Genomic DNA, 23,927 nt, shown 5'->3' with positions numbered 1-23,927 from the left:
ACTTTATAAAAACTCATGATCTTCATGATCAACACGCTCAACTGCTTTAGTTTCCTGTTTCACTGCTTTAATTTCCTCAGTGCATTTGATTCTTGTTGCTGTTGTAACGTTCAATAAAAATAGATGGAAAAATAACAGAAAAAGGATGTAAGGTTTGGAAACTCGACCTTCCTACTGACTGACGTCTCTTCCTGTCCCCGTTTCCCTCCTGCCCCTCTCTGTCCCACCCATATCCTCCTACATCCGTCCCCCAGACTCCAAAGCCATCGTGGATGGGAACCTGAAGCTGATCCTGGGTCTGATCTGGACGCTCATCCTGCACTACTCCATCTCCATGCCGACCTGGGAGGACGAGGACGATGAGGATGCCAGGAAGCTGACTCCCAAGCAGCGGCTGCTGGGCTGGATCCAGAACAAGGTGCCCCAGCTGCCCATCACCAACTTCCACCGGGACTGGAGGGACGGCAAGGCACTGGGAGCACTGGTGGACAACTGTGCTCCTGGTAGGGACTGGGACCAGTTAAAATGCTACTGTGAGACCAGTTGAGACCGGTTAGGACTGAGCCGATTCATCTGAAACATTTCCTCTGCCACCTCCAGGTCTGTGTCCAGATTGGGAGAGCTGGGATCCCAGTCAGCCGGTGGAAAATGCTAGGGAGGCCATGCAGCAGGCCGACGATTGGTTGGGAGTCCCACAGGTAACGTTAAGCTGCCTTCTGATTGGCTGGGAAGCAGGAAGTCCTGCAGGTGTTCCAGACCGGTCCTGATAAATGTCCCATCATGAGGTCCAGTCTGTCCTCCACTGATCCAGTTTAAATCCCAGACTAAAGCCATGAGCCTGTAATTCATGGAGCTGCTGGAGTCCCTGACTGTACTGGTTGTATTGGTCACACTGGCTGATCTGGTCAGACTGGTTGGTTAATTTGGTTGTGCTGGTCAGACTGGTCCTCCTCTGGGCCTCCAGTCAGACCCTCAGGTGTTCTTGTGGTTCTGCCCGTCCAGGTGATTGCTCCAGAGGAGATCGTTGACCCCAATGTGGACGAGCACTCCGTCATGACCTACCTGTCCCAGTTCCCCAAGGCCAAGCTGAAGCCTGGCGCGCCGCTCAGGGCCAAGACGCTTCACCCCAAGAGGGCCAAAGCTTACGGTCCAGGTAGGCAACGCCGACCAGAACCAGGGGAAACGGTTTGATCCGCTTCAGAATGTGGCTGGTTTCCTGTTCATGGTGGAGGATGTTAGTCTGGAGGTTTTGTGCTGTGGTCTGTTCTGTCCTGACCTCCCAGACAGAAGCACAGCCTCCAGGCACAAAAATGAATAAACAGACACATTCAGCTAAAACAAACTTTTTATATGAAGAAACTGAAGTTGGAATGAAAATGTAATCTTCTTCTCTCATCAGGTGAATCAGTTCCAGGTGAACCTTCAGCTCCATCTCACCTGACCTCATATACTTGCATACAGTCCTGTTTGAATAATCAATAGGAGTATGTGGTTCTTTCAGCAGCCATTAAATCTGAATATTTCTGTAGAAATGAACTGCCTCTCAGTTGTTGTAATGAAAAATCCTGCTGTGTCCAGATGTTGGCCCTTCACTATAAATCTGATGGAGATGCAGATTGGTGCAACATGCCGCTGCTCCGGCCTCAAATGGTTCTGTTGCTTCAGGTATCGAGGCTCGAGGAAACACGGTCCTGAAAACAGCAGAGTTCCTGGTGGAGACGGTGGAGGCCGGCATGGGGGAAGTCCTGGTGTACGTGGAGGATCCGGAGGGACACACCGAGGAGGTCTGGAGCGCCACACAGCCACTGTCCGGTCAAGGAGCTGAGATTCATTGTGTATCTGGTTCTGTCAGGCTCGAGTGATTCCCAACAACGACAAGAACCGGACCTACTCTGTGGTGTACCTGCCCAAAGTGGAGGGTCTTCATAAGGTGAAGAGAGCACACAATGCTTTGATAATGAAACCATCGCATGCTTCATTTATGGCAGCGGCGGCTCTTCGGCGGCTTCAGGCTCCAGAGTTACTTTAGACTTAGAGGTCTGGGCCAAAGAAAGTAAATATTTTGAAACTTCATAAATGAATAAACTGTAAATTCAGCCAGCCACACTCTGAAAGATCTGATGGAAATGGAAATCAGATCTTTCAGATGATGAGCTCCCAGTAGTGGGAACGCATCAGCTAGTCCGCTAATAGCAGAGCTAATTTTTAGCTGAGTGCTTTTGCTAACTTTGAAAACTTTTAGCAAGCTTGACTTGTCCTAAATTACATTTTAAATTACAGATGCATTATAAGAATCCATTAAGTAGTTGACCAGAGGTCTTCAGTCCGGGATGAGCAGAGAATCACTTCCTGAAGTGCAAACCAAGTCAAGTCCACCTCGCAGCAGCAAACAGAGCGGCGGGACGGACCGCTGTCAGTCTCATACCTTATCTGGAAACGGGACCATTGCACTCCAGAAGTAAAGGGGGCGCTATTTCCTATATTATCCGCGGTCTCCTGTTTTTATTTTATTTTCACTCTCAGCATGTATTTGAACTTCTCTCTCTTATTTACTTCAGCGCAGCTCAGTTTTTAACAAATTCTGTAGCTTTCGGTGTACTTCTAAATCTGCTTCTTAGTCGCATCTTTCGGGCCTGCTACTGCCTCTAGTGGCGTGGTATGGAGGACCAAAACTGACATAATCAGAAATAAAAGCATAAATATATATGTAGTTTTTCCTTTTCCTTACACGAGTTTTCGTGATGTATATGTTTTTTCCCCTAAAAGTACGTTTTTGTCAAGAGAAGTAAATATTTTGTCTTTTCCTTATAAAAGCCCTCGTTCTTTTGTCATTGCCTCTTCTCCTCTCCTGGTTTTACTTTTCCGTGTGCATCATTATGTTAATGAGGAGAGCTGCCCAGCTCCTCTGCTATTGGCCAATAGAGCTTTGGAACCAACGTCACTGCATCAGACTTTGTTTAGGTCCAGTCGCTCGGTGCCACAGACCAAAACAAACTTTATCCCAGTGGTTTTATTGTGTTACTGACGGCAGTGAAGTTAGTTTCAAGTTGGATATTGGACATCCCAATATCCACCGAGCCAGAGGCGTTTAGCTCAAGGTTGATCTGATTTATGAACGATAATTTCGGCCAGCCGATCTCCAGCTCCCTCCTCAGGGCTTCACTTAGGGACCGTCAACAAACTTCTGAACCAAACACTCCTGTCAAACAAATGTTAGTAAATTCTTTGCCTTGTGACCAACTGATACAGAAAAGTGGTAATTCATGCTTTTACATGAGACATATAGCCCTGTATTAAAATGTCCAGTCATATTCAATATTTTAAATAACTTTAATGTTAAATAATGTTTTCTTCAATAGCTTCCATATTGTGTGTCACATTGACTATAAATCAGTGTGTAATTGTTGTACTAAACTGTGTATATGAGGCACATGCATTTTTATTCCATTTTAACTACATTTTTATTTTTGTTACCTATTTTTTTAGTTTAAATTTAGTATTTCTCTTCGATAGCTTCTAGGTCATGTGACCTATTGAGTCAAAATCAATGTCCAATTGTTCTACCAGTCTGTACAGATGAGGTACACTCATTTTTATTCGATTTGACCCTTTTTATTCCCTGTCGATACGCAGCGCTACATTACCATGTCACCAGGTGACTCTGAACCCCTCCAGTCACTGAATAGATGCTTAAAACAAATAAATGTGCCAAAACCTTCTGCAGCTAAACAGAAACAAAACTGAAGTTGTTATTTTTGGATGTAAAGAGGAACAGTCTAGAGTTATAGATCTATAACAACCGCTTACGGCCTAAAGGTTTCCTCCTCCCAGGTCAAAGTGCTGTTCGCCGGCCAGGACATAGACAGAAGCCCCTTCCTGGTGAACATCTCCAGGGCCATGGGCGATGCCACCAGGGTCCAGGCCCGCGGGCCCGGACTGCAGCCGATGGGGAACGTGGCCAACAAACCCACGTACTTCGACATTTACACCGCAGGTAGCTTCCCAAGCAGACGTCCTGATATGAACGTGAGAGCGTCGTCTACTGGAACAACCACATCCTTTGTCCAGTGAAAAGTCCTCTTGTTGTGTCTCTGTCCCCCAGGGGCGGGAGCCGGGGATGTAGGCGTCATCATTGTGGACTCCAACAGCCGGAGGGACACAGTGGAGATTGTGCTGGAGAACAGAGGTGACAGTGTATTCCGCTGCACCTATGTCCCCGTCCTGGAGGGCCCTCACACCGTCTGTGTGACCTTTGCTGGGCAGCAGATTCCCAGGAGTCCTTTCACTGTCAGCATCTCTGAAGGTTTGTTCCAGAATCCCCTGTTCATAAACATTCATGTTTACACCCTGTTCATCCTTTCCTGACCATAACCTCACTTTCCCCGGTCTGTGTTTGGACTGGGCTCTTTGGGATCTGAAGATAAGAACCAGTAGTCTGGATCTGGTTCTGGTTCCTCAGAATCAGACTCTGCTGGGTAGAGATGTTCTGTCTCCAGTTCTGGTCTGGTTCCAGGGGCGTAGCTGCTGGGAATTCCCAGAGCTTGAGGAATTGATCAGAACTGGTTCCGGTGTCGATCCGCTTTACCTAGGCAGAGTTCTGTTAGTTTGGGTCGGCACAGACATCTTGATTTTGATGAGCTGACCTGCATTCCTGGTTTTGGTGGCTGAGATTTTGGACCAGGAACGTCCGAAGCTTTTTTTCCTAGTTTGGGAGTTTAGTCTGAATCAGACATGTTGCTTCAGTTGGACCTCGATTTAAAGCTGGAATCGGGTTGTTCTTTCTGGTCCTCGATCCTGATCCGGATCTCATGACTGCAGGTGAAGGCTGAGTAAACCAGATTATTTCTTCTCAGCTCAACTCTTTCTCTCCGCTGCAGAGCAGAACGTGGCTCTGTTCTGGGAACAAGCCCTCCTCCGACCCACCATCGTTTCTTCTGGAGACTTTCTTTATCTTAGTCAAATATGGAACTTGGTTTCTGTCCTGACCTGCGGCTGTCTGTCTGGATAAAGGTTTGCCTCGTAGTTTAGAAGTCAACTCCTCCTGACTGCTGTGGTTGTATTTAGATGTTTTTCCTGGACTTGTTCTCGGCTTGTTGGATTCTGTTAGACATCGACTGAAACGACCAGAAGACAGAACATGTTGACTCAAAGCGCCTCAAATCCGACCTCTTCACAGAAAAAAGAACGACCTGGTTTTATCTGTTCCTCTTCTAAATGTCAAGCGATCATTTCCAAAGCCCTTCATCAGACGTTTCAGAATTCAGCAGCAGAAGGAGACAGACGATAAATCTAAACAACTTCTGAAAATGATAACAATGAAGTGATGGAAGCAGTCTGAGTCAGTGAACGCATCACATCACAACACACTACTCCTGGTCCAATATCCCAACAGAACCGGGTCAGAAGCTGCAGTCAGTGCTCCACTACAAGCCGTTGCTGTCACCGGGCGGCCATCTTTACTGCTGCTGGTCGGGGACATAGACATAATATAAGAGTAGACCCCGCATTGGCCGCTCCGGCGCAGGAAATACGGCGGCCATCTTGGAGCGGTATATCCTCCTACTTTGCTCAATCAAAACAGCAGAAGATGCCTCAGCACTGAGGGATATTGTTGTTCGGATCGATGGATTATTGATGCGAGGGCTCCACAGACAACATTTCACAAGTAAGATGGACATATTATTGTGTATATATTGTGATTAGAATATTACTTTACTGTAGATTGAAAATCCACTTTAGAAAACTGTTTAAGCGTAGAAATGTAGTGATCCATGTAGATGTTGGAAGAGGGGAGAAAACAATAAATCTATCGCTGCTGTCTCTTACTCTACCGACGTGGAGTCACAAACTAATGTCTGGGATCATGAGCGCCCCCTGCCATGAGGCCGGAGAACTGCCTAGCAGGCAGGCAGTTCTACCGTTTCTGATCGCTCCTCAGCACACGAAACACCCACAGTTGGTGACAAAGAACACTGTACATTATTTACAGAAGTTAATTGTGGAAAATCAGTTCATATATTAAATGTTTTAACCATTTTATTGGCGGCGTACAGACACGAGGAACATCGGGCAGCCAGCCAGCGCAGTTAGAAAGGTTGATCAGTCCCCCAGGTGAGGCTCAGCTCGCTGCTGCCTCACCTGCTGCACTTCTGAGCATTTGAATGGGAAAATGCAAAATTCTGCGATTTTGAAGAAGAAAAAAATTGGTTAAGCTAAATGAAAAATAAATACTTTATAGTACAAACCACACGGTGAAAATACCAATAAAAATGATTTATTCTTATATGATGACATCACTGAATGCCTCTGAATGCTAAGTAGCAGCAACAAGAACCAAGGCGTCTTCCTGCTGCATGAAGCTCCAAATATTTCACTGTGACCAAATGTTTGCTTGGCAGAACGGGCTCTTTGCACCTAAGGCGTTGACGTCACATCTCCAGGAGCTAATGCGGCTCACTTTTTTCCGCTTTGAGTTACCATGACTGGTAGAAAAGACTAAGTCATATTTCAGATGCAAAAAAACAATACTATTAACATTGTTGTCTTCCTAATATAATGGGCTTTTAAGTTTTCGTTAATTTCCAAGCGATCCTGAATTAAGAAGATGGCTTGTAAATATCTGTCGCTACCAGCTAACGCCGCACAGCAAAGTTTGCAGCCTTCACTTCACTCCGGATCAGCCTAAAACTACCGGGGATACGGATGGTAAATAAAGGAGCCTCCCTGAGTTATTTCCATGGAATCACTTCTATATTCAGCCTGAAAGAGTTTATGGGAACGAGAGAGCAGACCAGAGCCAGACAGCCGAGCAACTGATCCGCCTGTACATACTGCTGTAAACACCGTCCTATCTGAGCTCTGAACAAGAAACATGCAAAGGTAATAAAACGAAATAACACGGAGACATTAAGCAACACGGTCATATTTTTCTAAAAGCAGCAACTTTGAAAATGAACAGCTGAACCAGATCTCTGACACCAGAGCTGCGCTACTGTTGTTGTGCTTCGTCAGGCTTCGGAAGTAAAAAGCCCGAACCGTAACCTCCCCGTTAGTCTGTGACACTAACGACAATAAACACACATAATATACTTGAAAATAAGATAAATACATTGTCCGTTAGAATGTTTAGATACTTAAATAGCACATTTTACAAGAACAATGTCCGAGAATATTGCCTACTAGCATAAGCTAACGTTAATGTTAGCCACAAAGTTTAAGTAAAACTCACCTTCGTGTCAGTGAATGTATAACGAGGCGAACATCTTAAAACCTTTCTCCAGCTGACTTGTTGGGGCTTCGGATCGATGTACAAACCTTGGCCAAGCACTGCAAGCACCTAATGTAAATGATATTTGTATTGGATCGGAAACAATCGAGCCGCTTTACCCCGAACGCGGAAGCTGAGGTGCAAAGAGCCCACTGGACCTTTGATATGAGGTTCCAGTGACTTTTGCAGTTCTTCCAGTGAGGTGGTGCTGCCGCCTACAGGTCTGGAGGTTCCTGTCCTTATCCTGCCTATTGTTCCCTCTTCCAGTTTCGCAGAGTGCCCCTCCTCCCGACCCTGCGGTGCAGATTGTACCCCAGTCCATACGTACCCCACCCTCAGAAAAGAGCAGGAGAGCCCCCCCACCCACGCCGCCAAAACCCAGGCGACCAAGTTAGTACAGGGGAGGAGGGAGTGACTGGATCTGGATCTGGCTGCTGGCGCTGAGATGGTTCTTCACAGCATGTGCTGCTTCCTCCTGAGTTGCCTCTTCTTTCTATAAGGAACAGAGTGAATGTGGCGCCCCCTGGGGGTGTAGATGGCTACTTTACATGTTCATTAATTTCTATTCTCCTCTTCTGCAGGGAATGGTTCCTAATTATTCATATTCTGGGCTCAGGCTCACGTTTCCATGTTAATATTGTCTGAGCTAATAACCAGAACTATAACCGTTTCAGAAAAATATAATTATTAAACCTGAATTGTTCAGATTAATGGTTTGCTTAGTTTCCTGTGGGTCTCTATATTCTCTTGTTAATCGTCTTTATTGACATAATTCACCATTACACAAGCAAAATAATGTATGCAACCAAATCTTTATGTATAAAACTAACTGCATGCTAACCTAATATTAAATGAATGGAGGAAACGGGAGCCTGGATGAGTTTAAGATGTGAGCTTAGATCACCTGCAGGTTATTAGAAACTCTGGATCAAATTTGAAGCTGGTTGGTAAAATAAAATATGATGCTCAAATATAGAATATCAGATTTTCATGATTCAGACAGTTCAATAACAAAAGCTTCTGCTGTTTCAGCTCCTTCTAACAAACATTTATCTAAATCAGGAGATTTAAAACTGACTTTAACTTTATTTGAAGAACTGAATGATTAATCGGCTGAATCAATTATTGAAATAATCATCAACTAATTTAATCACTGATTAACCATTAACTGGAGTAAACATTTTGCTGAGAGAACAACAGCAACAATGAAGCCAAAACTGTAGAAAAATATAAACATTCTACATCTAATAAAAAAAAACTTCTTTATCTGTAAATTTGTCCGACCAAAACTCCTCTGCTGGCAGTGTTAGCTTCTCCTGCTTCATATTCTGTAAATCTGCTATTAATCACCTTTTACTGTCCAGTTATTAATCAGTTCATCAATAATTGATCAATGTATCAATCCTACTCTGTATTGATGTTCAGCTTTTCTCATGTTGATCTTTGAAGGGTTTTTAACCTGCGGATTCATCTTTTGCTACAAATGATCAAACATTCATCATAATCATCTCGCAGCTGGTTCTCTCCTCTCCTCTAGATCTATGCTATCCGCTAGCTGCTAACTGCTAGAAGCTAACCGCTAACTGTCTCCAGGCTTCAGGATTTAACGCTTCCTGCTGGATCTGTCATTAACATTTAGGATCTTTAAAACGTTTTCAGAACCATCTGCTCTCTTTGTTTTGGCTTCAGCTCCATTAAACTGCTGCTTCCTCCAGCAGCTGACTAACTGGTGTGGATGGAGAGAGACACTGGTCTGCGTTGCTGTCCCAGTCTAACCAGTACCTGAATATATCTCCCTGTGGTTCTGACAGGCTGCAACCCGAACGCCTGCAGAGCGTCGGGTCGGGGTTTGCAGCAGAAGGGCCTGAGGGTGAAGGAAGTGGCCGACTTCAAGGTGTACACTAAGGGAGGCGGCGGCGGGGAGCTGAAGGTCGCCGTGAAGGGCCCCAGTAAGGAACACCTCAGATTAAACCAGATTATTGGAACAATTATTATAAGGAATTATGAACTGGTGTCAGTTCAGTTTTTCACTTTTACAGTATTTTTACATTTTTAATGCGTTTGTTTGTCAGCTGATTTATTCCCCTGGCGGTGACTTTTCTGTTTCTTCCCCAGAAGGCCTGGAGGAGCCGGTGAAGGTGCTGGAGATGGAAAACTGCGTTTATGAATGTAACTATTACCCCGTTATGGCAGGGAAGTACATCATTACAATCACATGGGGAGGACACAGCGTCCCCCGCAGGTGAGGATAATAGACTTCATGTTGCGCTGCAGAGGGCCCAGTACGGTGCCCTGGGGGCCTCCAGGAGGAGCATCGACCCTGACGTTTCCACGTCTGTTTGCGTCCTCAGCCCGTTTGAGGTCCACGTCAGCGAGGAGGCGGGGCCTCAGAAGGTGAGGGCCTGGGGCCCGGGCCTGGAGACCGGCATGGTGGGGAAGAGCGCAGACTTTGTGGTGGAGGCCATCGGTACTGAAGTTGGAACTCTTGGTATGTCGTCCAGTTCAAACCCAGAGAACACCAAAGCATTTCAGTCCAATGATCCGTCGCTAAGCTCTCTGTGGTCCTGAAGCTGCTGCTTCCTCTCCATCCTCTAAACGTCACATTGATGTTTAACCCAAACCATCATCATCAGGCTCACACAGCAGATTTTAGCCCTCCCAGGCTAAAATCGAGTGTGACAACAGGAAGCAGCTCCTGATTCTCCATCACCATTTCCTATTGGTGTTTGTTGAACCACATCATTTACTGCTACCACCAGCTGCCTACTGAGCATGCTCAGACTGTACATCTTCATCCAGTCTGAGCATGCTCTGTCAGTACGGGATCCTGCTGCATCTGCATGTCTTCATCCTGAGCCAGAGCAACCCTCCAGGCACAACATCTGACCCAAGCTCACAGGAGTCACAACACTGACTAAAATACTAACACTGCAAACTGATGAAGAATTTAATAATTCATTAGAATAAACTAGTTTTTATTCCTAACAGAGCATACTGTCATCAGCATAGAGTGGCAGCTGAACTTTACAGTATCAAACACACATCTGTTCCCCTTCCTGAGAACAAAAGTTGTGACTGATTGTGTGCAGGTTTCTCCATCGAGGGGCCCTCGCAGGCTAAAATTGAGTGTGACGATAAAGGCGACGGGTCGTGTGATGTCCGGTATTGGCCCACAGAGCCAGGCGACTACGCCGTCCATGTCATATGTGACGATGAGGACATCAAGGACAGTCCCTTCATGGCTCACATCCTCCCTGCGGCTCTCGATGTGTTTCCTGACAAGGTCTCAGCAGAACCTGCCTGGTTCCCTGGGTCCTCAGCTGTTTCTCTGTAAACCAGAGCTTTACCTCTGCTCCTCAGGTGAGATGCTACGGCCCTGGACTGGAGCCTCTGGGCTGTATCGTCAACAAGCCAGCCAACTTCACCATTGACACCAGCGGAGCCGGCAGAGGAGACCTGAGGCTCTACGCTCAGGTGAGAACCAAAACCTTCCTGAACTGTCCATGAACATGGCCACCTTCCTGTCATCTCCATGGAGGCGAATCAATTCAATCTGTGGGTTCCTTACCAGGATGCAGACGGCTTCCCCATTGACATCCAGATCACTGACAATGGAGACTGCACCTACTTCTGTGTCTACATTCCCACCAAACCCATCAAACATACCATCATCATCACCTGGGGCGAAGTCAACGTTCCCAACAGCCCCTTCAGGGTAGCTAGCCTTCTCACCACTCGCTGTTTGGGACTTACAGCAGTCCTGAAGCTCTCTTTAAGTCTCTGTCATGGCCTGAGATAAAAGTTGAGAATGAAAAGAATGTTTCTGGTCCAAATGTTGGTGATTAGGTGATAATAGGAGAAGGCAGCCATCCAGAGAACGTGAAGGTCTACGGTCCAGGTGTGGAGAAGACCGGCCTGAAGGCCAATGAGCCGACATACTTCACAGTGGACTGCAGTGAGGCTGGACAAGGTGAGACACGGTCCAAAATCCCACCTAGTTCATGCCCTTCCTCCAGTCTCCAACATGTGCAGAGCATTATGTCATCTGGCTGAATTATCTGGAAATGTTGTCAAGGGAATGCTGATTTTCCAGGAAGTTTCTGCTCATTGATCCAAGATGTGCAGAAGAAAACTTTTGGGTGTTTCAGATCTTTGTCCTACATTTCAGAGACTCTGATCTTCGAGGTTAATCTGTACTTTCTGCTCCCATCTCATTTTGAAGCCTGAAGACATTCAGATTAACTGGAGTGATCTAAATCCTGAACGGCACCAACAGTCTGTCTTTACCTGCTAGGTGACGTCAGCATTGGGATCAAGTGTGCTCCCGGGGTGGTTGGACCGGCGGAGGCGGACATCGACTTCGACATCATCAAAAACGATAACGACACGTTCACAGTGAAGTACATGCCTCCAGGGCCGGGTCAGTACACCATCATGGTTCTGTTTGCTGATCAGGTGAGAGCCCAGCAGGTGAATCACCTCTGCAGACCTGTTGGGTTCAACCAAGCTAATGTCTCTAATGAATGTTCAAACAGGAAATTCCCATCAGCCCTTTCAGAATAAAGGTGGAGCCTTCTCACAATGCCGCTAAAGTCAGAGCCGAGGGACCAGGACTGAACAGAACCGGTGAGTCAGTTTCATAGGAGCAGAACCCTGGAGCAGACATGTCTGTGCATGGTGAGAGCTGAAGCATGTTTTGCTACCTGAGCAGGTGTGGAGGTTGGGAAGCCCACCCACTTCACCATCTACACCAAGGGAGCCGGCAAAGCCAAACCAGAGGTCCATTTTATTGGCGCTGCTAAGGGCGAAGCTGTCCGGGACTTCGAGATCATTGACAACCACGACTACTCGTACACGGTCCGCTACACAGCGGTGCAGCAGGTAATGTCCCGCCCAGTTGTCAGGGTGGAGTTCAGGCCGACCAATGAATAACTGCAGTCCGTGTCTCTCAGGGGAACATGTCCATCACCGTCTGCCATGGAGGAGACCCCATCCCCAGAAGTCCGTTCAGTATTACCGTGGCCCCTCCTATGGACCTCAGCAAAGTCAAAGTTCAGGGTCTCAACAACAGTAAGTGTGTCAGCAATCAGCTGCCAACAGGAAGCAGATGAAGGACAGTGAAACTCATCCTGATCCCTCTGTCCAAACCACAGAGGTGGATGTCGGCGTGGATCAGGACTTCTCCGTCACGACTCGAGGTGCCGGCGGTCAGGGCAAGCTGGATGTGAAGATCACCTCTCCATCGCATCATCCAATCCCCAGCAAGCTGGAGTCTGGGACAGCCAATGATGTTCACACTGTGAAGTACGTCCCACCGGAGGAAGGGCCATACAGAGTGGATATCAGCTACGATGGGAACCCCGTCCCTGGAAGTCCCTTCACTGTGGAGGGCGTCATGCCTCCGGACCCTTCAAAGGTGAGGAACCACTGTCACGTTTCCACTGGAGGAGCCTCGTCTCTGGGTCAGGAACCAACCAGTCAGTCAGTCTCACTCTGGGAATGAATGAGTATTGTGGGAATGACACTCCCACAATATTCCCAGATAAACCTTTCTAGGGTCCAGGGAACTGCTCTGGATCCCAACAAATTCTTCTCAGTAGCTCTGAGTGAAATCCATTTTCCTGTTGATCCAGGCAATAATGTTAAGGAGAAAAGAAGCTGAGGTGAAACTTTAGGTGAAGATGATTGTCTTAACTGCCGGGTTTCCAGCCTGAGGTCCAGATGTAGCCGATATCATTTTAGTCTTTCATCGACACAAAAACTGTTTAATATCACTAAAAATTATGATTTCTTAAGACTGACTTGAAGTGGAGATGTGAATGTTTGGAGATTTAGGTTCCATCACAAACAAACATGATTCCCGTCAACATCATCTAGTGATTTAATAACTTTATATTCTAATATTCTGTTTAAAAGTAGTTCATTGTAAAGGTCTGTCCCCATCAATGAGCCTCCTGGCGCCATGTTTGATTCCTAGTAGGAAGTGCTGGTTGTTTTGGAGCAATTTTATTGGCTGACAGATTTTAGCTTTGCTACACTGCCCCCTATGGGTGTGGCAGGTTTAAAACAAGGCTGGGGGCGGATTAGTGAAGCTTCATGAGATTGAACTTGTTTCTGTAGCCCATCCCATGTGTATGATATATTTTTTAACAATGTGGCTGAGAAAATGGTTTCTAAAGATCCGGCTACATGTGGACGAGTCTCAGGGACTCTGACCTGGTCCAAATGTTCTCCTGAGTAGTTCTTCTAGTCCCAGTTTACTCTGGGAGTACTCTGAGGATAATGAAGCTAAAATCATCCATTTGGTCCGTTATTTCCTGCCTCTTCCTGCACATGTTGACCTCTAGGTCCGAGCCTACGGTCCCGGCCTTCAGGGTGGCCTGGTGGGCAAACTGGCTCCGTTTGCCATCGACACAAAGGGAGCAGGAACAGGTGGTCTGGGTCTGACGGTGGAAGGTCCATGTGAGGCCAAGATTGAATGCCAGGACAATGGAGACGGATCGTGCTCCGTGTCCTACCTGCCCACTGAGCCCGGAGAATACACCATCAACATCCTGTTTGCAGAGCAGCACGTCCCCGGTTCGCCCTTCAAGGCCGCAGTCCAGGCTGCCTTTGACCCCAGTAAGGTGACAGCCAGCGGCCCCGGCCTGGAGCAGGGAAAGGTCAATGAGGCCGGGTCCTTCACGGTGGACTGCTCTGCGGCCGGCGAGGCCGAGCTCACCATCGAGATCATGTCAGACGGTGGATCCAAGGCGGAGGTTCGTGTTCAGAACAACGGCGATGGGACATACTCCATCACCTACACGCCTCCGAGCCCAGGCATGTACTCCATCACTATCAAGTATGGAGGACACACAGTGCCAATGTTCCCAGTCCGCCTGCAGGTGGATCCGGCCTTGGACACCAGCGGAGTGAAGGTGTACGGACCTGGAGTGGAGCCGAGAGGTGAACAGCTTTACATCATTCATTTTAGATTCAAAGAGGTGATTTAATCTGTAATGAAACCAAAATCCACTGGGAGAATAAATATTGTGGTGAGTGGAAGGTTTCTCCTGGGTTTACCCTAAAACGGGGTCACCAAGTCCTCAGCCATCCTGCAACTTTTAGATGCATTTCTGCTCAAACACACCTGGACCAGGTAAACCGCTCTGCCAGCCGATTGCAGAGCTGAATGATCACTGTGAGGGAATTCAGACATTTTGGAGCAGAGATGCATGTAGAAGCTGAGGACTGGACTGGTGGACCCGACCATAAATGCAGCTGATCGATGGCACTTCCTGTTTCTTCACTGGAACTTTAGACATTTGGAGAATCAAAATGGAATTTCAAATTAAAAGCCTAGTTCAGCTCAAACTGACAGAACAAATTAAAACAATGAACCAATCATTTTTCATAATGAATTAATAATGAATGTTCGTGAACTGACCATATGAACTCAGACTGAAATCTGTTCTCCATCTTCGTGAAGCAGCACCGACCCAGAGGCGCCTCATTTATCTCTGGTTGAATTTTAATGCTTCTTTATTATTTTTATTGTCAGTTCCTTTTATTTTATGGCTCAGGACTAAACAAAACCCATCCTGCCTCTTAAGTGTTTTGCTCTCTGCTCTTCTGAGCTCAGTTTTTCCGATGAGGTTCTGGATCCAGAATGACCCGGTTTCAAATCAGAAAAGGAATTAGACCAGAGGATACTTACTTATCTACCAACCCTGAACAGGAGTATCTAGTTTATTTACTTTGGATCAACATTATTAGCTTTTTCTTCTTTTGCTCTTTCTTTTGGTTTGTTATTTTGTTTGTATTTCCTTTTAATTCCTGTAAAGCACTTTGTGTTGCCTTGTTGCTGAAAATGTGCTGTATAAATAAAATTACCTTTACCTTTCAGCTACAGGCCAGTAAACGATCCGAACTAGATTCATAAACTCAGCAGCACTTTTAAAGTTCTCCAGGTCTTTACTTTCACTATTTATTATTTATGCTGATTTATTCTTGATTTGATTAAATGTGGACAAAAATAATCACAAAAAAATAGAAAGATGGAGAAAAACTCAGTTTAACCAGACGATGAAATATTTACTATGAAAGAATGATTCAGGCGGGTTGGATCGAAACGTGTCTATTAGTTCTGGTGGTTCTGATGGTTCTGCTGGTTCTGTACCTTGCAGAGTGTCTCTACAGGTTCTGGGATCTTGTTGTTGCAGTTTTGCAGAATCTTCCTGCTGCTTTGGGTCGCTCCTCCTCCAGATGTTCTGGACCTCCTGACTCTCCTCTGCCTCCAGCCTGACTGTGTTTTTCCCTGTAGGCGTCCTGAGGGAGGTCACCACCCATTTCATGGTCGACACCCGGTCGCTCTACAAGGCCGGAGGCAGCCACGTTAAGGTCCAGGTGTCCAACCCGTCCGGCGCCAACACGGATGCCTACGTCTCCGATCAGGCGGACGGGACCTGCAGAGTGGAGTACACGCCTTACGAAGACGGTGAGCGTTTCAGCTGCGGTTCGTCTACCAGAGAAGATCTGCTGCCGTTTCCTCTTCACCTTGTAACTGAAGAGCTCAGAAAGCCTGAGTTGTTTCTGTGCTGCCAGAGCAGCAGGGAAGGACATGGTTCTGGTTCTGGTTCTGGAGCTCTCCTGCTGATCTTCAGAGTAAATGAAGCCCCAGAGGGAGAGCAGGGAGCTGCTGGTATTAATAGCTGCAGACGCTCTGCATGCTTTCCACTCATAGTAACATGCTGGGGCCCAGTGCATCATGGGACGTGAATACTTGGTATTTATTTCCAGCCAGGCAGAAACACACAGTGAACTGAAGGGTTGCTGGTTTCAAACCCTGATGCGTCCTGGAGAGGCTTTTAAACTGCGTTTTCTATCTTCACTAGAAACCTCAGAGTAATCAGACTGCTACTGAACATTTACCATGATGTCCCAAGATGCACTGGGCCCACCACACCGTTTTAAATCTGAAGGGCCTTCATCGTTCCTCCACCGTTCCTCAATCCTTCCTCTGTCGTTCTATTGTTATTCCATTGTTCCTTTGTCTTTCCTCCATCATTCTTTCATCGCTCCTCCTTCACTCCATCGTTCCTCCGATGTTCCACCATCATTCCTTCATCGTTCCTCTGTGCTGTGGACCCATGATGCCTTCACTGACCGTTTGGTTTCTGCTGCTCAGCTGGAACTAATGTCTATGTGTTTCCAGGTTTGCACCTGATTGAGGTTCTTTTGGACGATGTCTCCGTCCCAAAGAGTCCCTTCAGGGTGTCAATCACCGAGGGCTGCGACCCCAGTCGGGTCCGAGCCTTCGGTCCTGGGCTGGAAGAAGGACTTGTGAACAAATCAAACATCTTCACTGTTGAAACCAGGTAACCATGTTCTGCTGTCTAGAACCTCCCAGAACCCACAGGAACGGGACCGTTTGGACTGAATTCCCTGTGTCCCGTTTTAAGGGGTGCCGGCACTGGAGGACTGGGTCTGGCCATTGAAGGTCCCTCAGAGGCGAAGATGTCCTGTCAAGACAACAAGGATGGCAGCTGCAGTGTGGACTACATCCCATTCACTCCCGGAGAATACGACGTCAACATCTCCTTTGGAGGCCTCCCTATCCCAGGTCAGAGGTCAGCCCAGCAGGGTCGCTTCTTCTCAGCGAACAGCCAACCGTCTCTCTGATTCTCTCCAGGAAGCCCATTTCGTGTCCCGGTCCGGCAGCTGGTCGATCCCAGTAAGGTGAGGTGTTCTGGTCCTGGACTGGGAGGAGGAGTCCGCGCTCATGTTCCTCAGACCTTCACGGTGGACAGCAGCAAGGCGGGACTGGCTCCTCTGGAGGTCCAGATCTACGGACCCACAGGTGAGATGGTCAGCCAAAGACACGTCTTTACAGTCAGGCGGGTTTTCATCCCCCCACGTCTCACTGAAGAAATAAAACATAAATGAGCGAGCTAGCGATTCAGCTCCATCTAGATTTGTATTTAGTTTTGAGATAACTACATATTTAGTTTACAAAATAAATAGTTAGCTCTGAGCTAGCTAAATATTTTAGTTTATAAACGAAATATTTAGCTGATATGCTAATTCACTTGCCGATAGGCGGAAGCAGACTATAAAAATCCAAGCTAAGTCTTGAGAACGTCTATATAAATCCTGATGACTGATGCATCTCTGCTGCTGCCCAGCTATTGTTTTGGTACTTAGCTTTTCACTAAATATTTAGCTTGCTAGCTAAACATAGCATGGTGAAAATATGACTAACATAAGTGAATCCTCACGTTTTGTCAAACTACATAAGAATTATTACTGTTAATTTCTGACTCCGTAGCTATGCTAATGAATGGTAAATTCATTTGCAGTAACTTTATTGAGCACAGCAGGAGGAACCAGTTTGACATGTTAGCATCATGAGGGTCCTCTGGCCACTGAAACAGGTTTTCCTTCCCTGATTCGCTCCATCTTGGTGCTGTTGGTTCTGATGAGGCCCAGTAAGTTGCTACCTGGAGCTCCAGCTGATTGGTGGAACTCGTTCTGTCCCCAGGTGTGGCCGAGCCGCTCAGCATCACAGACAACGGGGATGGTACCCACACGGTTAACTATACCCCGGCCAGTGACGGGCCGTACACGGTGTGCGTGAAATACGCCGACCAGGAGGTCCCTCGGAGGTTTGTCCCAAGCAGACTGCTGAGCAGGTTAGACTTCCAGAACCAGGTGTGACCCGTCAACCCGTCTCCCCTCAGTCCCTTTAAGATCAAGACCCTCCCGGCTCACGACGCCAGCAAAGTCCGGGCCAGCGGTCCGGGCCTGAACGCCTCCGGGGTCCCAGCCAGTCTGCCCGTGGAGTTCACCATCGACGCCAGGGACGCTGGAGAAGGACTGCTCACCGTCCAGATCCTGGTGAGTCCAGCAGGCTGCCAAGCGATTTTCAGAACCGTCTCCGCCATTGATCTGCAGTGTGGGAGCTGAAACCAGTAAGACTCTGGTTTCAGTGAAACACAACTGTCTGGTGAGGCAGGTGATGGAAGTGTAGCCTCACCATGCTCTGTTATCTGTCTCCTAATCCCGACCCGACCCGGCTGCTGGCGCTGCAGGACCCAGACGGGTGCAGGCGCGAGGCCTCGCTGTTTGTGGAGGACTGGGGCAGGAGGGTGTGGCAGTCCCACATAGTAAAGAAAACCATCCCCTTCAGTATTCTGAGGAGAGGCTGCGTAAGGCCGTGACCTCTTCACCCCATCTCACCTTCATCCTCACCCTTCCCTCCTCCTCCTCCCTCGCTGCCTCCCCTTCATCGCCGTTCACTGCTTCGCCACAGAGCCACTTGCTTTAGGTGCTCCGGTTGTTTCCTACAACACATCAGGATCATCCAGGTTTAACTGGATCATGACAGGTTCAGTATTAGACAGCTAGTTTTAATATCAAACATTTCAACAAGGTAGTTCAAAGTGCCACAGCAGAAAACCTTACTATAGGAACCAGTTATGAAACTAGCAGCAAACATTACATGTTTCCTTCTCAGACTCTCCCAGGTGTGTTTGGGCCGATCCAGTTAGAAGTTCCACCAGATATAGAACTGGTTCTGATGTGTGTCATGCTTCACCCCCCACCCCTCTGTGGTCTACATGCGGACTGACTCCATCCAGTTTGTGGGTTGAGCTAACAGCCAGATGTTCCTCCAGACTAACCTCTGGTTCTCCGTAGATCCCTCCGACCCAACAGCACTGACCTCAGACCATCAGCAGCCAATCAGGCTTCAGTCCTCCACTGGACCTCAGCGTAGAGTGTGTTCACATCAGCCATGTGTGAGCTTTAATCCAACTCCAGTCCACTTTCCTAGAGAGTCTGGTTCAGTTGGTGAGGTGTGAATGCTAGTTGACCTCTGGTCCTCCAAACCTCGGTCTGGGTTTTGTTGAAGTGAACTCTGGTTTGGTTTGAATGCACATGTGAATGCCAAGCAGAGCAGAGACCGCTCCAAAAGCAGGAAGCAGACTGTAGCGCAGGGCATTCTGGGTAAAAACAACCAAAGCTAACGTGCTAGCCTAGCGCGCTAGCAGCAGAAATGGCTCCTGGTCTTTAGCCTAAAGAGAAATCCTCCAACTGCTAAAATCTGACGCCTCCATTTGTTTCCATCTGGTGAAGAAGGAAGTTGCTCTCAGTGTCTTCAGAGGTTCTTGTGTCGTTTCCTTCAGTGGTTCTTGGTGCAGCGCCCCCACAGGCCAGGAGGGGAACAGGTTGGTTTGACTCAGCAGAGAGAAAGAGAACCACAGCAGCTGCTCATATTGCTTGAATAAAGCAAGGCCGACATTCATGCTTCACTCCAACCACAAGTCCTATAAGGTATTCACACCCTTAGGATGAAGGAGTGAATACTTTTGGAGGTTCTGTGTGTAAATGTCCATGTCTGAAAATGAGATGTTCCTGAAGCTTCGTTCTGTCCGAACCACAATAAAAACTGAAGTCTACCAAAGTCCAGTAGCCAATCAGAGTGCTGTTCCCAGTGGCTGATGGTCCGAGACCAGTGATGAAACCGTTCAGTCTGCTAACTTCCTGTCCGTGTCAAACCAGGACCCGGAGGGAAAACCCAAGGCGGCCAACATCCGGGACAACCGGGACGGGACTTACACGGTGTCCTATGTACCGGACATAACGGGACGCTACACCATCACCATCAAGTACGGAGGGGACGAGATCCCGTTCTCGCCCTACAGGATCCACGCTGTGCCCACCGGGGACGCGAGCAAGTGTTTGGTCACAGGTCAGGCTCCGCCCACCGCTGCTCAGATCACCAATCAAATTCAGTCTTGCTGACTGTGTTGTTTCCTTTCAGTTTCCATTGGGGGACACGGACTGGGTGAGTTTTCTACAAACTGCTGATGTTTTACTGAGAGTCCCTCAGGTTCTCCTGTAGGAATTAAATTCATGCTGCAGCTTTTTAAATGTTTGCATTCTTTATTTTTCTGCTTCATCAAAACCAAATGAACAACAAAGACTCAAAGGAACTGAGAATAAATGTTCTCTGAATTCCTCCAGTTTTCCTGCTGCTTAGTGTGAAAAAAAATCATATTTATGTTTTAGGTCACTTAAAAGCAGAAGAAGTTCATAACAGAAATCGAACTGCGTTAGCTACAGCTGCACCACCTGCTGGTGGAGCAGAGGTATTACTCTGTTTCTAACCACGCAGATTTTCTCAAATCCAGAGGGGAAAAAATCAAATTCGTCTTTCTAAAACATCTAGCTGGTGGCACAGGCCTTGGACATGCCTTTGAGAGAAAACTTTCAGCTGCTTGTGGACTGGTGGACCATTTTATCAGATGGTCCACCTGATAAAACCCAGATTCTGTCAGCTGTTGCCGGGCAGAATTAGAATCTGACTTGGTTCACGCAAACCTCGGTTTGATGTGTGAACCTTGTCACACAACAGACCCAGACTGGTCTGCTTTGAGACCAGCAGATTCACTTACAAACAAGTTAATGTGGAACAAATGTCTTATTTTCACGCCTTCAAACTGGCTGAGATCTTGGACTTACTGAACCAGAGAAGATAGGTTGGTCATCCACCCAGCCTGGATTCTTCAGGTCCTCTGAACCGTCTCACTGGATTCAGACACAGATCCAGACTGTCTCTGGGAAGGACCGGGTGAAGGTAACTTTCCCACCTCTGGCTCACATTCAGAGTCTGATTGTAGGCGTAGTCTTTTCTTCAGCTGTGGTTTTGGTAGGACTTGCCGTCAAATCTTCAATTTTTCCTACGGTATTAAAATCAAATCAACAAGCCACCTCTGTCCAATCGGTAACCAGGTGTGACAAGCACATTATGAGTCAATGATCCTGCTTCAAACAAAGAACCAGGGTGTTCAGGATGCAGAGTTGCTCATCTTGGAAAGTTCCTTTCTTGATGAACACGAGATCCAGAAAAGAAATGAAAACACTAAGGAAATGAATTAGCTAGACTCATGCATGATTGAAAACCAGAACCCAGTTCCCACAGGTCCCGGACAGTTAGCTGGTATCAAGCAACGACACCCTGCTCTCCTCATCAGGTTCAGGTCTTGGTCCGACTATCCAGATCGGAGAGGAAACGGTCATCACTGTGGACGCAAAGGATGCTGGGAAAGGTAAAGTCACCTGCAAGGTGTCAACGCCAGACGGAGCGGAGTTGGATGTGGACGTGGTGGAGAACACCGACGGGACATTTGATATTTACTACACGGCTCCAGAACCTGGCCAGTACATCATCACTATCCGGTTCGGAGGGGAGCACATTCCCAACAGCCCCTTCCACGTGGTGGTGAGTAGAAACTGCAGACTGTCTGGGGTTTGGGTTGGGTTGGGTTGGGTCCTAGTTTCTGTTGGGTTGGATTTATTCCTGGTTTAGGTTGATTTTGGTTTGGTTGGGTTTAGTCTTGTTGGGGTTTTCTGGTTAGTCCTGGTTTGGGTTAGTTTGAGTTGGGTTTAGTCTGGGAACCCATTTGTCCATTCAGTGGAAACTTCAGACATTTTTTCCTGGAAGTTTAATTAATGATACATTGATTAAAATAAATTAGTTCCTGTTTAATATTATCTGTTTTCTTCGTTTTCAGTGGATAATCTGAGTAATCTGCCTCCTACTGACTGAACCTGCTGAGTTCAGCCTGAGTGGAGGTTTATTTAGGTGTTTGCCTTCAGCTATCTGTTGTGTTTGCTCTAACTGCTGCATCTTGTTCTCGTCAGGCGAGTGAAACTGTGCCAATAATCGAAGAACCATGTGACAAGGTTCAGTTGCAGCAGCCCTACTCGCCCTACGCAGGCTTCTCCCCTCACTGGGTATCAACGCTGCCGTTAATCTGCTGCTGCAGACCGACTCTGTGTCACTGACACCTCATGGTCAATAACAACCCAGATTCCCTGATCCATCCTCTGCCAGCTGCTGCATGAAAACCTGCTGGGCTGAAATAACCAAAGCTTCGCTTTAAGTTCATTTAATCTCTTCATGGTTTTGGTTCTGGCTGGTCAGAACCAGCTGTGATGGCCCACTGACTCTTCCAGCCACTCATCTTCCTCCCATTTGTTTCTGGACCCGTTCCCAAAGCTCCCAGTATGCTACCAGTGACACACCTCCCCTCTGCTCCGGTTTAGGCAACAGACGATCCGGTCAGCGCTGCGGATGGGATGGAGCCGGTGCTGCGTCCCTTCAGCCTGGTTATTCCCTTCACCGTGCAAAAAGGAGAGATCTCAGGTACGACACACACACCACATCCATTCCTCACACTTCATGACTTCATGAAACGTCTCAGTCGCTGTAACGAGTTAAAACCCAGTTGGTGTTTCCTGCAGGCGAGGTCCGAATGCCGTCGGGTCGAACGGCTCGGCCAAACATCGCTGACAACAAGGACGGGACGGTGATGGTGAAATACTCGCCGACTGAGCGCGGCCTGCATGAGATGGACATCAGATACGACGGAAGCCACATCCCAGGTAACTGCTGCCAGACGTTCCGGTCCGCTGGACCTATTTCAGTTCACTGTTCCGACTCCCAGAACTGGGATGTTCCCTGCTCCAGTTGGACTGACTGAACTATGTTTCACTGTGACCTGGAACCATTGATCCTCTCTGAGATCAGCTAAATGGGTCAGAAGGGAAACCAGTTTATACCACAAACACTCCAGGTTCTGGTTCTACTCCAAGTGGGATGGGCCGTTTGGGTTCATGTCTTCCTGTTACAACAACACTTAAACACAACACTTATCCTGTAGCAGGGTGGAGCTAAGTTCAACTCTGGTGGAATCAGAGCCTCCAGTGGTACCAGAACCTCCAGTAGAATCAGAGCCTCCAGTGGAACCAGAGCCTCCAGTGGAACCAGAGCCTCCAGTGGAACCAGAGCCTCCAGTGGAACCAGAGCCTCCAGTGGAACCAGAACCTCCAGTAGAACCAGAACCTTCTGTAAAACTGCTACCCTCCTGTGTGTTTCAGGAAGTCCACTGCAGTTCTATGTTGATGCCATCAACAGCGGTCATGTGACGGCATTTGGCGCCGGCCTGAGCCACGGTGCGGTGAACCGACCGGCCACCTTCACCATCGTCACCAAAGACGCTGGAGAAGGTATCAGCAGCAGGAAGCAGGTTTTCTATGTTTCAGTCAACAGGAAGCTGAACATGAAGCAGGTGAACGTCGTCATGGTGCGTCCTCTGCCTCTCTGCAGGAGGTTTGTCCCTAGCTGTTGAAGGTCCATCCAAAGCAGAGATCAGCTGCACAGACAACAAAGACGGGACGTGCACGGTGTCCTACCTGCCCACCGCGCCCGGAGACTACAGCATCATCGTCAAGTTTGATGACAAAAACATCCCGGGAAGCCCGTTTATGGCAAAGATCACGGGTATGGAAACTCCACAAGGAAACCTCTTCTGGCACAAACAAATCAAATCAGTCTGAGTCTGGACCATGCTGAGAGAATGAACCGACTGCTGGCTGACCGGGCCGGTTCACTGTTCACTCCTTCATGCTTCCTCTTCAGGAGACGATGCCATGAGGACGTCGCAGCTCAACGTTGGCACTGCATCAGACGTTTCCTTAAAGATCACAGAGACGGACCTGAGCAGCCTGATGGCAACCATCAGAGCGCCGTCTGGCCATGAAGAGCCGTGTCTCCTGAAGAGGCTCCCCAACAGACACATCGGTACCTGTCCAGGCCTCACCTGGCATTTTCAAC

General features: G+C 47.7%; 1 protein-coding gene across 7 annotated transcripts in view; it reads left to right on the top strand.

Annotated features, from left to right (window-relative positions):
- The window catches only part of flncb (filamin C, gamma b (actin binding protein 280)), a 37,793-nt gene that overhangs the window by 5,472 nt on the left and 8,394 nt on the right, over window positions 1-23,927 (top strand). For 3 of the 7 annotated variants that reach the window (XM_088003334.1, XM_088003332.1, XM_015013826.2), the window contains exons 2-37: window positions 255-503; window positions 601-698; window positions 1,003-1,153; window positions 1,666-1,784; window positions 1,853-1,930; window positions 3,832-3,994; window positions 4,103-4,303; window positions 7,535-7,657; window positions 9,079-9,216; window positions 9,383-9,509; window positions 9,619-9,755; window positions 10,357-10,550; window positions 10,628-10,741; window positions 10,839-10,982; window positions 11,114-11,237; window positions 11,562-11,722; window positions 11,803-11,893; window positions 11,979-12,148; window positions 12,220-12,337; window positions 12,421-12,683; window positions 13,615-14,212; window positions 15,570-15,743; window positions 16,461-16,623; window positions 16,708-16,868; window positions 16,938-17,105; window positions 17,787-17,910; window positions 17,986-18,142; window positions 19,808-19,997; window positions 20,070-20,093; window positions 21,283-21,530; window positions 21,953-22,045; window positions 22,358-22,457; window positions 22,556-22,696; window positions 23,192-23,320; window positions 23,421-23,594; window positions 23,733-23,894. In XM_088003334.1, coding sequence (XP_087859460.1) covers window positions 255-503; window positions 601-698; window positions 1,003-1,153; window positions 1,666-1,784; window positions 1,853-1,930; window positions 3,832-3,994; window positions 4,103-4,303; window positions 7,535-7,657; window positions 9,079-9,216; window positions 9,383-9,509; window positions 9,619-9,755; window positions 10,357-10,550; window positions 10,628-10,741; window positions 10,839-10,982; window positions 11,114-11,237; window positions 11,562-11,722; window positions 11,803-11,893; window positions 11,979-12,148; window positions 12,220-12,337; window positions 12,421-12,683; window positions 13,615-14,212; window positions 15,570-15,743; window positions 16,461-16,623; window positions 16,708-16,868; window positions 16,938-17,105; window positions 17,787-17,910; window positions 17,986-18,142; window positions 19,808-19,997; window positions 20,070-20,093; window positions 21,283-21,530; window positions 21,953-22,045; window positions 22,358-22,457; window positions 22,556-22,696; window positions 23,192-23,320; window positions 23,421-23,594; window positions 23,733-23,894 — 5,769 coding nt within the window. Of the gene's footprint in view, window positions 1-254; window positions 504-600; window positions 699-1,002; window positions 1,154-1,665; window positions 1,785-1,852; window positions 1,931-3,831; window positions 3,995-4,102; window positions 4,304-7,534; window positions 7,658-9,078; window positions 9,217-9,382; window positions 9,510-9,618; window positions 9,756-10,356; window positions 10,551-10,627; window positions 10,742-10,838; window positions 10,983-11,113; window positions 11,238-11,561; window positions 11,723-11,802; window positions 11,894-11,978; window positions 12,149-12,219; window positions 12,338-12,420; window positions 12,684-13,614; window positions 14,213-15,569; window positions 15,744-16,460; window positions 16,624-16,707; window positions 16,869-16,937; window positions 17,106-17,786; window positions 17,911-17,985; window positions 18,143-18,336; window positions 18,454-19,807; window positions 19,998-20,069; window positions 20,094-21,282; window positions 21,531-21,952; window positions 22,046-22,357; window positions 22,458-22,555; window positions 22,697-23,191; window positions 23,321-23,420; window positions 23,595-23,732; window positions 23,895-23,927 lie in introns of all 7 variants that reach the window. The other 4 variants (XM_015013822.2, XM_015013821.2, XM_015013832.2 and 1 more) reach the window with 2 other exon arrangements.

The sequence above is a fragment of the Poecilia mexicana genome, unplaced genomic scaffold (genome assembly GCF_051168715.1).
Source record: "Poecilia mexicana isolate PSO_F unplaced genomic scaffold, ASM5116871v1 scaffold_23, whole genome shotgun sequence".
Classification (NCBI taxonomy): domain Eukaryota; kingdom Metazoa; phylum Chordata; class Actinopteri; order Cyprinodontiformes; family Poeciliidae; genus Poecilia; species Poecilia mexicana.
Note: the sequence above shows the minus strand (reverse complement) of the source record. Positions and strands in the feature narration are given on the sequence as shown.